This window comes from Chiroxiphia lanceolata, chromosome 4 (assembly GCF_009829145.1).
Source record: "Chiroxiphia lanceolata isolate bChiLan1 chromosome 4, bChiLan1.pri, whole genome shotgun sequence".
Lineage (NCBI taxonomy): Eukaryota > Metazoa > Chordata > Aves > Passeriformes > Pipridae > Chiroxiphia > Chiroxiphia lanceolata.
This window is the reverse complement of record NC_045640.1, coordinates 59,204,203-59,217,750: the sequence shown is the minus strand read 5'-3', so window position 1 is coordinate 59,217,750 and position 13,548 is coordinate 59,204,203. Positions and strand designations below refer to the sequence as shown.

The 13,548-nt window shown below is 45.8% G+C and overlaps 2 protein-coding genes and 1 long non-coding RNA gene across 3 annotated transcripts in view; all 3 read right to left on the bottom strand.

Moving 5' to 3' along the window:
* Positions 1–621: 621 nt before the first annotated feature.
* On the bottom strand, positions 622–3,126 carry LOC116786005. The gene is made up of 3 exons (XR_004356792.1): positions 2,941–3,126; positions 2,486–2,791; positions 622–709 (listed from the first exon to the last, which is right to left on the bottom strand). It is a non-coding gene; the product is annotated as an uncharacterized LOC116786005 (long non-coding RNA).
* Positions 3,127–3,336: 210 nt separating this feature from the next.
* LOC116786465 lies at positions 3,337–6,312 on the bottom strand. The gene is made up of 3 exons (XM_032687050.1): positions 5,744–6,312; positions 5,296–5,613; positions 3,337–4,850 (listed from the first exon to the last, which is right to left on the bottom strand). The coding sequence occupies exons 1-3, from the start codon at positions 5,981–5,983 to the stop codon at positions 4,080–4,082; spliced, it is 1,329 nt and encodes a 442-aa protein (XP_032542941.1). The 5' UTR covers positions 5,984–6,312; the 3' UTR covers positions 3,337–4,079.
* Positions 6,313–9,384: 3,072 nt separating this feature from the next.
* Positions 9,385–13,548, bottom strand: part of CDS1 (CDP-diacylglycerol synthase 1) — a 32,131-nt gene continuing 27,967 nt past the window's right edge. The window contains exons 12-13 of the mRNA XM_032686743.1: positions 13,331–13,434; positions 9,385–12,158 (exon numbers count right to left, since the gene is read on the bottom strand). Of these exons, the coding sequence (XP_032542634.1) occupies positions 12,029–12,158; positions 13,331–13,434 (234 nt within the window). The 3' untranslated portion in view covers positions 9,385–12,028. The remainder of the gene's footprint in view (positions 12,159–13,330; positions 13,435–13,548) is intronic.

Sequence of the window (13,548 nt, the reverse complement as noted above, 5' to 3'; positions counted from 1 at the left end):
ACAGGATAATAACTTCATTTTTGACCCCACCAATAATAAAACCACAGCTTCTGTTTTTGTGTCATGATTAAATTACAATGGAGCTATATTCTGTCCCCTAGAGAATAAAGTATGGCCTGATGTAAGGATGTGTTTGCATAAGGACCTTTTACATCAAAATCTTTTTGTATTTTGTATGAGAATTTTGTACACTAAAAGTTAATTTAGTGTAAGTAATGCTCCAGCAGAGCAGGAGCATTACTTATAAAATTCTTCCAGCTATATGTGGATGGGGTTGAGAGAGAACCCTATGAATTCACCTCCTCAGCAAACCCATTCACACTTGTTCCAGTGTGCTAAAGTAACCAATTTTACTATGGGAGCTAGTGTGTATCTTTATATCTGTTGGGGGTACCCCTCTATGAGATTTAAAAATCGGGATCCAGTGTGTGATGCTGTGGCTAATTTCAAAACATTTTGGGCCCACATCCAACAGGCACAGTATTATGGAATCCCTCACACCCACTACCCATTAAAGAAGACTCCGATCCTTGGGACTCATGGGATGGGGACAGTGAGAAGAGAATTGGGTTAATAATTGCAACTAGATTTGCATTTTTATTGATTGGGATAATTATTATACACTGTATGATTACTCATTTTATTGCTTCTCCTGTTTCTGTCTTTTCTTTCTATCAATCTTCATCACCTTGTAAACTGAGGAAGCTTCCTAGGAAAGAAAGACTTTGTTAAAATGCTTAAGCCATGGGGTTGATGTGAGAGACTGAAATCATAGAATCATAGAATCATAGAATCATAGAATCATAGAATCAGCTGGGTTGGAAGGGACCTCCGAGATCATCAAGTCCAACCCTTGATCCACTACCGCCGTGGTTACTAGACCATGGCACTAAGGGTCACATCCAGTCTCTTTTTAAAAGTCTCCAGGGACGGAGAATCCACCACTTCCCTGGGTAGCCCATTCCAATGTCTGATCACCCTCTCTCTAAAGAAATTCTTTCTAATGTCTAACCTAAACCTCCCCTGGCACAACTTGAGACCATGCCCTCCTGTCTTCCTGAGAGCTGCCTGGGAGAAGAGACCAACCCCCACCTGGCTACAACCTCCTTTCAGGGAGTTGTAGAGAGTGAGGAGGTCTCCCCTGAGCCTCCTCTTCTCCAGGCTGAACAGCCCCAGCTCCCTCAGCCTCTCTTCACAGGACTTGTGCATGAGTCCCTTCACCACCCTAGTTGCCCTCCTCTGGACCTGCTCCAGCACCTCAATATCCTTCCTGAACTGAGGGGCCCAGAACTGGACACAGTACTCAAGGTGTGGCCTCACCAACGCTGAGTACAGGGGAAGAATCACTTCCTTGGACAATGTTACAGTTAATGGCTTAAACACTGTTAAAATCACCAAAGGAATTTTGTCCATTGTAGCAAACTATGCAAAGAGCAACTGCTCACCTTCAACCACCAAAGCCCACCCTCTCCAAATATGCCTTCTGAGGGGAACTGGTCTGTGAGTTAAGCCACCTCAAGAGAACTTGAGATAAGATAAAGGTGGTACTATTGTCCAGATATCTCAGATCTAAAGGGAAGTACACAAGCCTGTGGGGATAAGAATGTATCTACTAAGAAAGCCATTCTCAGCAGCCATGTTGAAAATCAGCTCTGGCTGATTTTGGTGGGCAGGGGGAGGCTCAAACCCTGCAAAGACAGGATGGTGCTGTTTCTAGTGGCAATTATCCTCTGCTCAGTTGTAAAACTCTCCCCCTGTCCCCGGGGAAGGTCTGATGGGGTATTACTGGCTCAACTGCGCTGACAACATGAGAGGCAGCTGAGCAGGGGTCATAAACCATCAAAGACCCCCAAGTGCCTCCCAGACCTATTCCCGAGGCCTTCCACCATGCCCCAAAAAGTGTTGCAACAGATCCAGAGTCTGATGAAAGAGACAGTGTAAACCCCCCTGTAGGGGAGATGCCAGGGCCTTTCCACCTGAACCTAAAGGTATTGTGTTTCAAGGGCTTCTTCCCCCACCATCCAATGGATCCAGACTGCAACCATCACTTCAACCACCAGACAACTAAATTGCAACAATCAAGGCTCATCACAGATCCATAGATGGTGATTGTGAACTCTCTTCTCTCTCTCTTTCTTTCTCCCTTTCTTTTCCTTTATACATTTTCTTGAGTAATATTTTTATGCTTTCATATTGCTATATTACTATGGATAATAAGAACCAAAATATCTACATATCTGATTTGCATTGCAACCAAATTCTTCTAAAATAAACCCTATATATATATTTACAAACATGGACCATTCAGTGTCATTTCACTCTAATCCTCTCCAAGAGATCTATTAGCAAGAACCTTGGTTACTCTCACCCAGGTCATAACAGACAGGGCTGCGGGAGGTGATGGGGCAGCAGTGGTGTGGTGCAGTGGTTGGTCCAAGGCAGAGGGAGGCTCATTCCCTCCTCCCATCCTGTCCTTAGCACTCACCTGACCAGCTGTGTCATTGAGCAGCTGAGACCAGCTGAGACCATGTCAGGGCTGCAAGCCGCTCCTCACATCCCTGCTGCACGAGTTCTCCTCCAGGGTGCCCTGCTGCCACTGCAGGAAGGCATTCCTCCGTGGAGCCCTGCGCCTGGGGCGAGCCCGGCCTCTCCTTTCCAGCCCCTGTGGAGGGTGCCTCCCAGCATCCTGCAAGCCCTGTGGGCAGGGAATGAGTGGTATCCTGTCCCCACGGAGGGATGAGGCCTTGTGCTGGCTGTCCTGAGGTGCTGCATCTTCCTGTCTGTGGCCCATCTGTGGGAAGGAAGAGGAGAAGGAGGCATGAGATGGAGGCAGCTGCCTTGGCACAGTGTCCCCCCAGTGCCAGCAAGCCCTGCCCTTGCCCCAAGGCAGCTCCATATGGCCTCATCCCACAGGCCTCTCCTTCCTGCCCTGTCCCACACCTGGCACCTCTTCTCCAGGCTCAGCAGCCCCTTGCAGGTCTGGGACTTGGTGTTCTCCAAAAGATTCTCCATGTCTGTCTTTGATGTTCTGTGCCACAGACGTGCCAAAGCACCCAGGGGAGATGCTGCCTCCTGCGGGAGCTGCTCTCCTGGCACTCGGCAGCCCAGGGCTCCTTCAATCCCCCCATGGCCAGGGGGGCTCGCTACCATGTCACAGTGGTCGCTGGTCACAAGGCAGCCCTGCATCACAAAGCCCTGACAGCTCACCCCACACTCTGCTGCCAGTGCAGGTGTTCCATGGCAGAGACAAGAAACTTTAGAAAAACCTTCTAGGCCTTCATTCCTATAGCTCAACCAGATAGAAGAACTATAAGAAAGAGAGCTCTTCTAGCTGCAGTAGCTTTGGCCTGCTCAGAGGAAATAAAAAATATCCTCTGAAATTTAAACGGGGACTATATGTCCCCTTTTTGTGTTTGAATACCTTTTTTGAATGTGCACAACTGTCCTGATTCCTGCCATGAAAGGCTTAGTTTTTTTCCATTAGCCATCAAGTGGTGTAGTTGAGGAGACGTGGCCATAGCCTGATGTTATTTGGTACCCCCTCACATCATTGCCAGTGTTGGTGGCAAGCGACTCGCTGACTTCCAAGAAAAAGGATATGGCTTCTGGTCGAAAAGGCAGGGGAAGATTGTTCAGTGAAACCCTGGGTCTGCAGATCTAAGAAACTACAGAAAACCATTCTATTTTATGATTCTTATATCTTAGACAGATATAAGGACCAGAGGAATGAGAGCGCTTCTACCTGCAGTAGCTGTCACCTGTTCAGAGGTAATAAAAATGCCCTCTGGAATTTACAAATGGACTTCATATCAGCATTTCATATTTGAATCCATTTGTTCGTATGCACACAACTCAGGAATTTGGGTGATACTGAAGCTTTTATTGAAAAAAAATTAAAATCTATTGATGCCTATCTATTTATCTATCTACCTATTATCTATCTATCTATCTATCTATTATCTATCTATGATCTATTATCTATTATCTATCTATCTTATAATCTATATAATCTATCTATCTATTGTCAAACTGTGATAAAAATGTGAACCAGCCTCAGTCCTAAGGTGTCTTTAGGGGAATCATAGGCTGGTCACAGGAATCACTGGGTAAGCCCAGTCCGGCAGGGTGCGCTTGGGGCAGCAGCCCAATGCCTGAGGCGCTGTCCCTGCAGCCATGGCTCGGGTGCCTCCCTGTGCCGCGCTCTCAGCCAGACGCTGCTGAGGCTCAGCACGGTCACCTCCAGGCACCTTCCTGGCTCTGGCAACCTGGCGCTGCTGCTCCTGCTCTGGTGGCACACAGGTTCCAAGGAACAGCCTGCGCACAGCCCTCAGCACCCTCCCAAACAGGGAGCGTTGGTGCTGTTGTGCCGGGCCGTGAGTAGCTGTGGGAGAAGGAGCTCCATGGCCAAGGGGCTGTGTGGGCAACAGGTAAGCTCCTGCCTGCAGCGCCGGTGCCATGGGCTCTTCCCAGGGAAGAATGGGCAGTGCATAACCAGTGATGGTGGTTGTGGCAGTGCCGGCCTGGCCTGGATGCTGCTCTCTGGGACGGCTGGGCCAGGCCTGCCCCCACTGGGGCAGCGCTGGACTTTGGTACATGGCTGGCTCATCCTCGGTGTTGTTGGGACCAGGTGGAGCTGGAGACCCTGGATGTTCGAGGTCCTCTTGCCGCAGCCCACGGGACAGCCTGTTGTCAGTGGTGTAGTCCCAGTCCTGCCCCTTCGTGGCCAAGGCCCAGGTCTCAGTGGGGAAATGGGCTTCAAGCCACTCCAACACCTTCTGCTGGGTTGAGATGGCCTCCAGCCCCTCCAGGCCTGTGACCTCTGGCTTCCCAACGTCCAACTTTGGGTTTCTCTGGCAGATGAGAAAGGAGGGACATTTCTTGAGGAGATCTCCCTCAACATGAGAAGGAAGAACTGCTCAACACTGAGGGCAGCAGAGCACTGGCACAGGCTGCCCAGGAAGGTGCTGGAATCTCTGTCTCTGGAGGCATTCCAAAGCTCCCTGGACGCATTGCTGTGTGACGTGCCTCAGGTGAGCCTGGCTTGGCAGGGAGGTTGGAGTGGATGATCTCCAGAGGGCCCTTGCAACCCTAAGGATTCTGTGGTTCTGTGCTTTGTCAAGGTCTCCTGCTTCCCCCCAGCATATGCGTGCTGGGCACCTAGCAGCAGGAGCTGCTGGGACAGGGCTGTGGGAGATGATGGGGCTGCAGCGGTGCAGTGCAGTGGCTGGGCTCAGGAGAGGGCGGCTCATCCCTGTGTCCCTTCTAATGCCATCCCATCCCATCCTCAGCAATTACCTGCCTGGCTCTGCCATCAAGCCATATCAGGGAGGCAAGATGGTCCTGGCCCTCCTGCTGTGGGAGCTCCTTCTCCTCCAGGCTGTCCTGCTGCCATGGCAGGTTGGCTTTGCCACATGAAGCCCTGAGCTTGGGGCGGGCCTGGCGGCTCCTCTCTAACCCCTGCGGAGGCTCCATCTTGCTGGGCATAGTGGTTGGATGGCTCCTGGTGCCCTGCAAGCTCTGTTGGCCAGGGAGTGGTGGCAGCCTGTCCCCAGGGAGGGACGAGGCCTGGCCCAGGCTCTCCTCAGGCGCTGCATGTTGCTGGGTGTTGTTCACCTGCGGGAAGGAAATGGAGGAGGTGGTATGGCACAGAGGCAGCTGCCTTGGCACAGCATCCCCCAATGCCAGCAAGCCCTGTCCCAACCCTTTCCCACCAGCAGCCTCTCCCTCTTGCCCCATCCCTCACTTGGTGCCTTGTCTCCAGGCTCTCCTCACACAGCTGGGAATTTGCATTCTCGCAAACCTTCTCCATGTCTGTCTTTGGAATCCTCTGGCACAGACGTGCCAAAGCACCCAGGGGAGATGCTGCCTCCTGCGGGAGCTGCTCTCCTGGCACTGGGCAGCCCAGGGCTCCTTCAATCCCCCCACGGCCAGGGGGGCTCACTGCCATGTCACAGTGGTCTCTGGTCACAAGGCAGCCCTGCATCACAAAACCCTGACAGCTCACCCCACACTCTGCTGCCAGTGCAGGTGTTCCATGGCAGAGACAAGAAACTTTAGAAAAACCTTCTAGGCCTTCATTCCTATAGCTCAACCAGATAGAACAACTATAAGCTGCTGGGACAGGGCTGTGGGAGATGATGGGGCTGTAGCAGTGCAATGCAGCAGGTGGCCCCAGGCAGAAGGAGGCTCATCCCCCTGTTTCATCTGATACCACCCCATCCTGTCCAGGTCTGTCATCAAGCCATGTCAGGGAGGCAAGGTGGTTCTTGTCCTCCTGCTGTGAGACCTCCTTCCCCTCCAGGCTGTCCTGCTGCCATGGCAGGGCATCTTTGCTCCACAGAGCCCTGAGCTTCAGGCGGGCCTGGCCACTCATCTCCAGTTCCTGCAGAGGCTCTATCTTGCTTGGCACAATGGGTGCCACTGGGTGGCTCCTGGTGCTCTGCAAGCTCTGTTGGTTGGGGAGTGGTGGCAGCCTGTCCCCATGGAGGGATGAGGCCTGGCCCAGGCTATCCTCAGGCGCTGTATGTTGCTGGTAGCTCTTATACCTGCAGTAGTTGTCACCTACTTAGAGGTAATAAAAATATCCTCAGAAATTTAAAATTTTACCTTTTCAGAGACTTTTATTCTTGTATCCATTGCTGGTGCGCACAGAACTCAGTTAAATAGGCTAAACTGACAGTTTTCTTGAAGAAAAATGAGAGAGGGGCATTTCTCGAGGAGTTTTTCCTCACTATGGGGGAGAACTTCTTTACACTGAGGATGGCAGAGCCCTGTAACAGGCTGCCCAGGGAGGTTGTTGATTCTTCCTCTCTGGAAACATTCCAAAACCACCTGGATGCATTCATATGCAACCTACTCCAGATGACTCTGCCTTGGCAGGATGGTTGGACTAGATGATCTCCAGAGTTCCCTTCCAACCCTCATGATTCTGTGATTCTGTGTGACTGAAATCTTATCCTTCCAGGAGGTCCTTTTGCAAGAAATCCTGGTTTTCTTTCAGTTGGCTGATGCCTTCAGAGAGTTGCTGCCTGGCCACATGGCATGGGCACCCTGGTTCACACTCAGCCCAGGCCATCCCCTCTCATGTTTCCTCTGCACTGCCCTAAACAAACTCAGTTTCCAGGGTTTCACCCCTGTGTTGGCCAAGGACTTGCTCAGGAACAGCAGCACCCCACCTTCATTTTCTGCTTATGAGTCTCTTAGAGTTGGTCTCTCTCTGGCTGTGTTCAAGATAAACATGTTTTTCTCCTCCAGCACATAAACCTCATGTTAATTTACCTGGTGTGTGCTACAAGCTCCCCATGTGCAACAGTTCCACTAGAAAAAGTTGTTTGTGCTCCTTAACTGAGGTCTGGCCAGGCTTAGAGCCTGCTCTCTTACTCAGGTGGGGTCTTGGGAAGACCTGTACCAAGGGAAAGCCCTGACTTCTCCAGCGACCCAGCGCAGGCAACTGTTCACACACAGACTCACACAAGGCTTCAGCAAGACAGGCAGTGAGAGGGATCAGGCCTCCCCTGCCAGGAAGGTACTCCCACTGGCTGAGTTACAGCCTTCCCGACACACCTACAATATGACCCCCATTACAGGGTCATTCAGGGAAGGGTCCCCAGCATTTTCAAAATGGAGGTTATTGATCCTTTGCTGCTGATGGATCCCCTTGTTTCTGGGCAAACTGCACCTCTCTGTAACTTGACAACTGAACAACCAGTAACTTGTCACTTCCCACCACCAAAAGCAACCACACTGCAAACTTTGCAAGAACATCTTTTTATTTATTCCTAATACTTGTTTTGGTGCAGCTGGACATGGCACAGCAGGGAGTCTGGCAGCGCTTGCTTCTGACTGTTCTGGGATAGGCTATGTTTGTATCATATTTTGTCAGACCAGAAACAAGGTCAAAGTTTGCAGAGCTTAACACACCCTTCAAGTACATACAACCCCCAATGATAAGCCACAGTTCGGTAGGTAATATAAACCACAATTGGGCAATTAGGGCTCTTGCTATGTTTTCATAAGAGGTGTGCACGATTTCTGCCAGATAGCACAAGTATTTAATTTCCTGCAATCAAAGAGGAGGGTCCTAACAGTAGAAGTGAAAATGCAGCCTCTTGCTGTGAAAGCCGTGTGTGGGATTAGCGCAAAACTTGAGTCCTTGCTGAGCCAGGGGCAGCTGCCCCAGTCACTTCACACGGGAGCGGCAGCCACTCGAGGAAGCAAAGTGCTGCTATTGCATGTCCACACAGGCAAGTGCAAGTCAATTGGTGGCAATCAAACAGAGCTGAAGCTTTACACCTTGGCTGCCCTATGAAAATATGTTGCCTTTTCACACTTGCTTGCAAACAATATGTTTGTGCTAACGAAATCCTAATAATACCGGTCTTTCTCACCTCTTCCTTTAGAGAGCTAAACGTGTCCCTGTAATTCACAGAACAAGCATCAGTGTTGGGAAGTCAGGGTGCAATATGTATGCCATGAACAAATCACAGTGTCTTTAGTATTCAGCAGTACATTAATGGAGGACTTGGAGTGCTGGGTTTATGGCTCGACTCTATGATCTCAAAGGCATTTTCAACCTAAATGATACTTATGGGTGATCCGGATTCCTGTCAGATACAGGACTTATGCCTCAGTTCATGCAGCTTCAAATTGCTAAAGAAGGAACTGAATATCCATTTTATAATTGGGAAACTATTTGCAAGAGAAAGAGTAATTGTAACTCAGCTATGTACCAGTACTAGTACAATGTGGACAAAGGGACTCTGTGGAAGTAATAGTCCAAATGTTATCTGTCTGGCAGAAGAAAACTAATTTCTAACTTTCCCCTTCTTTTTCTCAGAAGACAATTAAGAAGTGGAGGCAGACCAGAGGAAAGCTCTATGCTTCTCCACAAGTTCTCTAAAATCTGAGGAGGTGTGTAGCACACACAGGATTTGCTGATAGTGAGTGTTTAACAGATGTTAGCCTTCTTTGTAATTTAGAAATGAGATGCATTTCTTACCTGGCTTGTTTGAGGTTGCAGGAGGTGAAGGGCCTCAGATCCAAAACTTAAAAGGAAGGAACAGGAAAGCAGGGGAGAGGTAGCTGCCAGCTGCCGCCCCATCGTCACCACACATGGTCAATACTGACAGGCCTGCGTCAGTATTGTTGAAATGAGCACCTTTTGGAAAAGATGGAAAAGCTTGCATATCTTTGGACATGAGACACATTGTACAAGTTCAGCAACAAACAAGGATGGCCTGAAGCCTTGAGGCGCAAAAGGTAGGATATTAATAGCAGGCTTTTCTATTAAGAACACAAATTTAAAGAATAACATAAAGGAATATAAATTCTTGTTAAGAAATCTCCACCCACTGTGCATACTATAGGAAATACAAGACTGGAGGATTTCTGTCACAATTTTATTTATTTATTTTTTTTTTACAATGCCTGCTTCAATGAAAGATTGAAACAGTCAAACTAAAACAGACATAATATGCTCATACCATTTACAATATTTACATAATATACAGTTTTCTTTTTTGCTCAGTGGGTAATTATAACAACTTGGGACAAAAGTGTAAGTGAAAAGAAGCACTGGTGTAAAAAGTTAGACTTTCCTGTTTCTGATGTTGCAATGCTTGAACTAACAGAAGTGGCAAGTGGGATAAATGCTCTGTGTAGTAACCAAGCGTAGTTGTCACTTCATAGTGACAGGTCCTGCTCAGCTTTATTTACACCAAGCCTAAGCCAGCAGGAAGCTATTACTCTATCTAGAAAATTGATGACTGAGTTCACAATTCATCCCTTCTTCATTTTAACATTGAAAAGCAGAACTGCAGTGTTGAATTTTCTATTGTGCACATAGATAGCAATTAATTTCAAATGTTTTTGTATTAAATACTAAAATATATTTTAACTTTCTTATTATACATGCTATAAAAGTACACTAAAAATTTCAAGTTTCTGAAGTAACAATTATCCTTCTCTCTATATATATATTCTCTGTATAATTTTTAAATATTTAGAATTATTTAATACCCAGGATAAAGATATGCTAGCTCCAGTATGGCTGCGTTTTATCACAATGTCTACCAAAGTCCCATACATAACCAAAGCCTCATCTAAAAGCTAGTTTTGCAGGTATTCTACTTTGGTCACCACCTCATCTTCCCTTCCCTTCTTTTTAAAGCACATTTCCAAAGGTAGCTGTGCTACCTTTTAACTTCAGGTTATGCCCTATCCTGAGTAAGAGCTGAATTTCAGTTCCCTCCAATTAACAAGCCAAGTCACACAGCCACTGATGGACAAGCAGCAGGTGGCATTTTTCACCTCTAGGAGTGTTCTTTCAATACAGTACTGCAATCTCCAGGTCAGACATAATTCAATTCTGTCAAATACCTGACATCAACAGGAATTGCTTTAGGCCTGGATTTTGTTCAATGTACATGGGTGCTTTTCCATACACAAGCTGTACACACGGTACCATGGCTCAAGAGCAAAACAGAGTGCACGGTGGTCTCAGCTACATGGTGTTCAACAAAAAGCAGTTTGAATTTTATAGATATGGCTTATGACCCACCCAAGTGATTTTTCCATGGTTGCATCCTCAAGTAGCACCAACCTTTTAAAATTTTAATCATTAATATATATACATACATCTTTTAATAATTTATATATACACACACACACACACACACACAGATGTGGCCTTGGTACGTTCACCGCAGGAGAAAATTATTTACAGTGAGTTGGAAAAATGAAATTGTATCAAGTTACAGTATATGAAAACAAAATTGGCATTTGTGCTTTTTCTTTGTACAGGAGTAATTTTTGTCATTTCAAAAAAGGTTCATATTTTTATTTGCATCAAGACATGTCACATGATGAAAAATGTTATAAAATAACCAGGATTGAGAATCATAGAGCATTAATGCTCCTCATATACCCCCCTAAGTCAACTGAATAGCTGCTTTCTATAAAAATTCTCCATTCAAACCCCTCTGTGGTTACTCAAGCTTGCTTGAGGATCTTCTTAATAAATGATAACAGCAGAAGAACCATGCATCCTGTCTTGCACTGTGCACATTCAGGAGCTAACAGTTTCTGCCTTCACTGAGAAACACATTTATACATAGCACTTAAACTTCACTTTTTACTCAGGACCTCAAAGTGCTTTTAAAAAGAAGGAAATACCCCGATTCTACACAGCAGTTAAGAGGCACAAGGAATAAGGCTTGAATTACTGTCTTCAGACACTGACCAGGCCATGGAAACCAAGGACTTAAACGCCAGATTCTCCCTGATCCGTTTACTGGTAGGAGAATTCTATTTTCTCAGGTAATCACTACTCCTGGATGTACACAATTGTTTATAATGTGTAATACTAACCAAAAAAAAATAGTAGCTCCACAGCCCAAACTGCCCAGCTATATTTCAATGAATGTACTTTTCTCTTGAAAGCATGAAATGGTTTCATAAGAAAGCTGCTAAATTAAAAACAGAGGTAGGCTTAACCTTCATAATGGTTTAGAAAAAAACAAGTAGTCCAATACAGCAGGCTGTAAGTACTACTTTGACCAGGCTAACAAGTGTTTTCTGGCCAATAGGAATTTCAGCACCAGCCTACATAGAAGTTACTGCCTGCCTCATATGTTCACACTTCAGTAACCACTGGAGACCAAAAAGGTGTTCCTAAGATATACAGTTTTAAATAACTCATTAAAAACTTACAGTGAATTTCATTATTTTTTTCCTTAACTACAAAGACTGTCAGGCTGGGTGCTGGAGGAAAACTGCTCCCATCCACCTCAGGAACTAAAATACGCAGCATGTGTACTGTTACTTTGTAAGCATTTGAATTATTTTAGGAGTAAGAGATCTTTAGTGTCCTAGTAAGAAGTCATAGTATTCACATTTATTTCAGGAAACGTTCACCTTTTCCAGACCACGAACTACTCTTCCTATAGTTATTATTTATGTGCACATTTGCAATGCTTTTCCACAGGCTTCTTGTAAATGAAGTTTTCTTCTAGTCCTCTGTTTTAACAAACTACCCTCTCAGAGATGGCTGAAGAATCCCTTTTTCAACGAGGTGAGATTTCAGGGTTCTATATACACTTAATTGTTGCTCAGGCTGAAGTATCAACAGCTGTTTCAGTAATTTGCTGGGATTTGGACCCCTGTCAATGAAAAAAAAAGAAATGTTTGGGGGTTTTTTTGTGACCGCAACTCAAGAATCTTTATAGATAGCTTTCCATTTTTCTCTTGTTGCACAAACAATGTCTTCCCTTTTTAGAGCACACTGAGTTATGGATTTCTCCCAGTCTACCTCTTCAGGATGCACGGGCCAGCATTACTGGGAGAACATACTCTTAGCTCAATGTGAACAGAAACTAAAAGCATTTCTATTTGCTGTCAAATGGGGATACTGAGAAGACTTATGACAAGACTCACTGATTCATCCTTAATCACTGTAATCAGAGTTTTTCATCAACAGATCTTTTTTCGTTTACTATCTGTTGCCAGCCAGATAAGCTGTGTACTACTGAACTAAATGGGAACTTGGCCAAGTTGTAAAGAAAACTGCGAATTAAACCAAGCTTTTCTAAATATCAGCCTCATTTTTAGCTAGTCAACTAGTTACAGTCTACTAAGATGAACCAAATAGAAGGCAAAGAATCTGTTGCTGATATGCATTTACATGTTATCATATGCACTTAGAAAACTAAGGGCTTGTGTCGGTTTGGCTCCTTGACCCACCTCTGCCCTAGAAACTAAAATGACTACAGTAAGAGAATTGTGATTCCCATGATTTCTTCTTGAAAACTGGTGCAGTTCAGGAAAGATAAGCAGGATTTTTAAGAAGTTGTCTCCTTTCTTTAACCATTGCATTTTCATCTTAAACATCCCAAGCCAAGCAGCTTAGAAATACTGAATACTGAATTCCTCCTGAATACAGGAGGAACTGCAGTCTTGCAACCTACAGACTGTTAAGGAACCACACAGGAAAAGCAGATGCTGCATAACCCTCCTGCATGAAACACCATCCTATACCTTCCTGTAATCAGTAAATTCTAATAAAACTCCTAGTAGGCTGCTACACAAAACTTTCTGGTATTTTGGATACATGGGTTACCTTTCAGAGCAGTCACGGAAACATTAGGGCACAGCTCGAACCTGACACAAATCCTAGGCACTGACATATGTTTTCTTAATAGTTCTGTATTTGAAATCATCGCATAAATCATATTTAGAAACCTGCAATCTCTGCCATGCTAAAATAACTCCTATAAATTCATTATAGAAATATGCTATACGTGCTTAAGGAGTTAACATTGTAAAAAGCCCGTACCTTATGAAACTGGTGATATAGACATGAACAAAAGTGGCCATCAAGTACTGACAATCAAAGCGATCCATTATCCCACCATGCCCAGGGATTGTGTCTGCAAAATCCTTTTGGGTGTGAAGGATGGGAGGGGAAAAAAAAAAAAAAAAAGATGGTCAGTGGTTCCGACGAAACACGCTAACGATGTGCCACTTGGAAGCACCAGATTAGGGCTGCAAGTA

What these genes read in the sequence shown, in the direction of transcription:
- LOC116786465 (XM_032687050.1), bottom strand. Translation starts at nt 5,983, where the DNA reads ATGCAGGGCTGCCTTGTGACCAGAGACCACTGTGACATGGCAGTGAGC. An exon ending in GCCTGGAGACAAGGCACCAA is followed by an intron (nt 5,614 to 5,743) that starts GTGAGGGATGGG and finishes TCCTTCCCGCAG; the next exon opens with GTGAACAACACCCAGCAACA. An exon ending in TTGATGGCAGAGCCAGGCAG is followed by an intron (nt 4,851 to 5,295) that starts GTAATTGCTGAG and finishes CTCATCTGCCAG; the next exon opens with AGAAACCCAAAGTTGGACGT.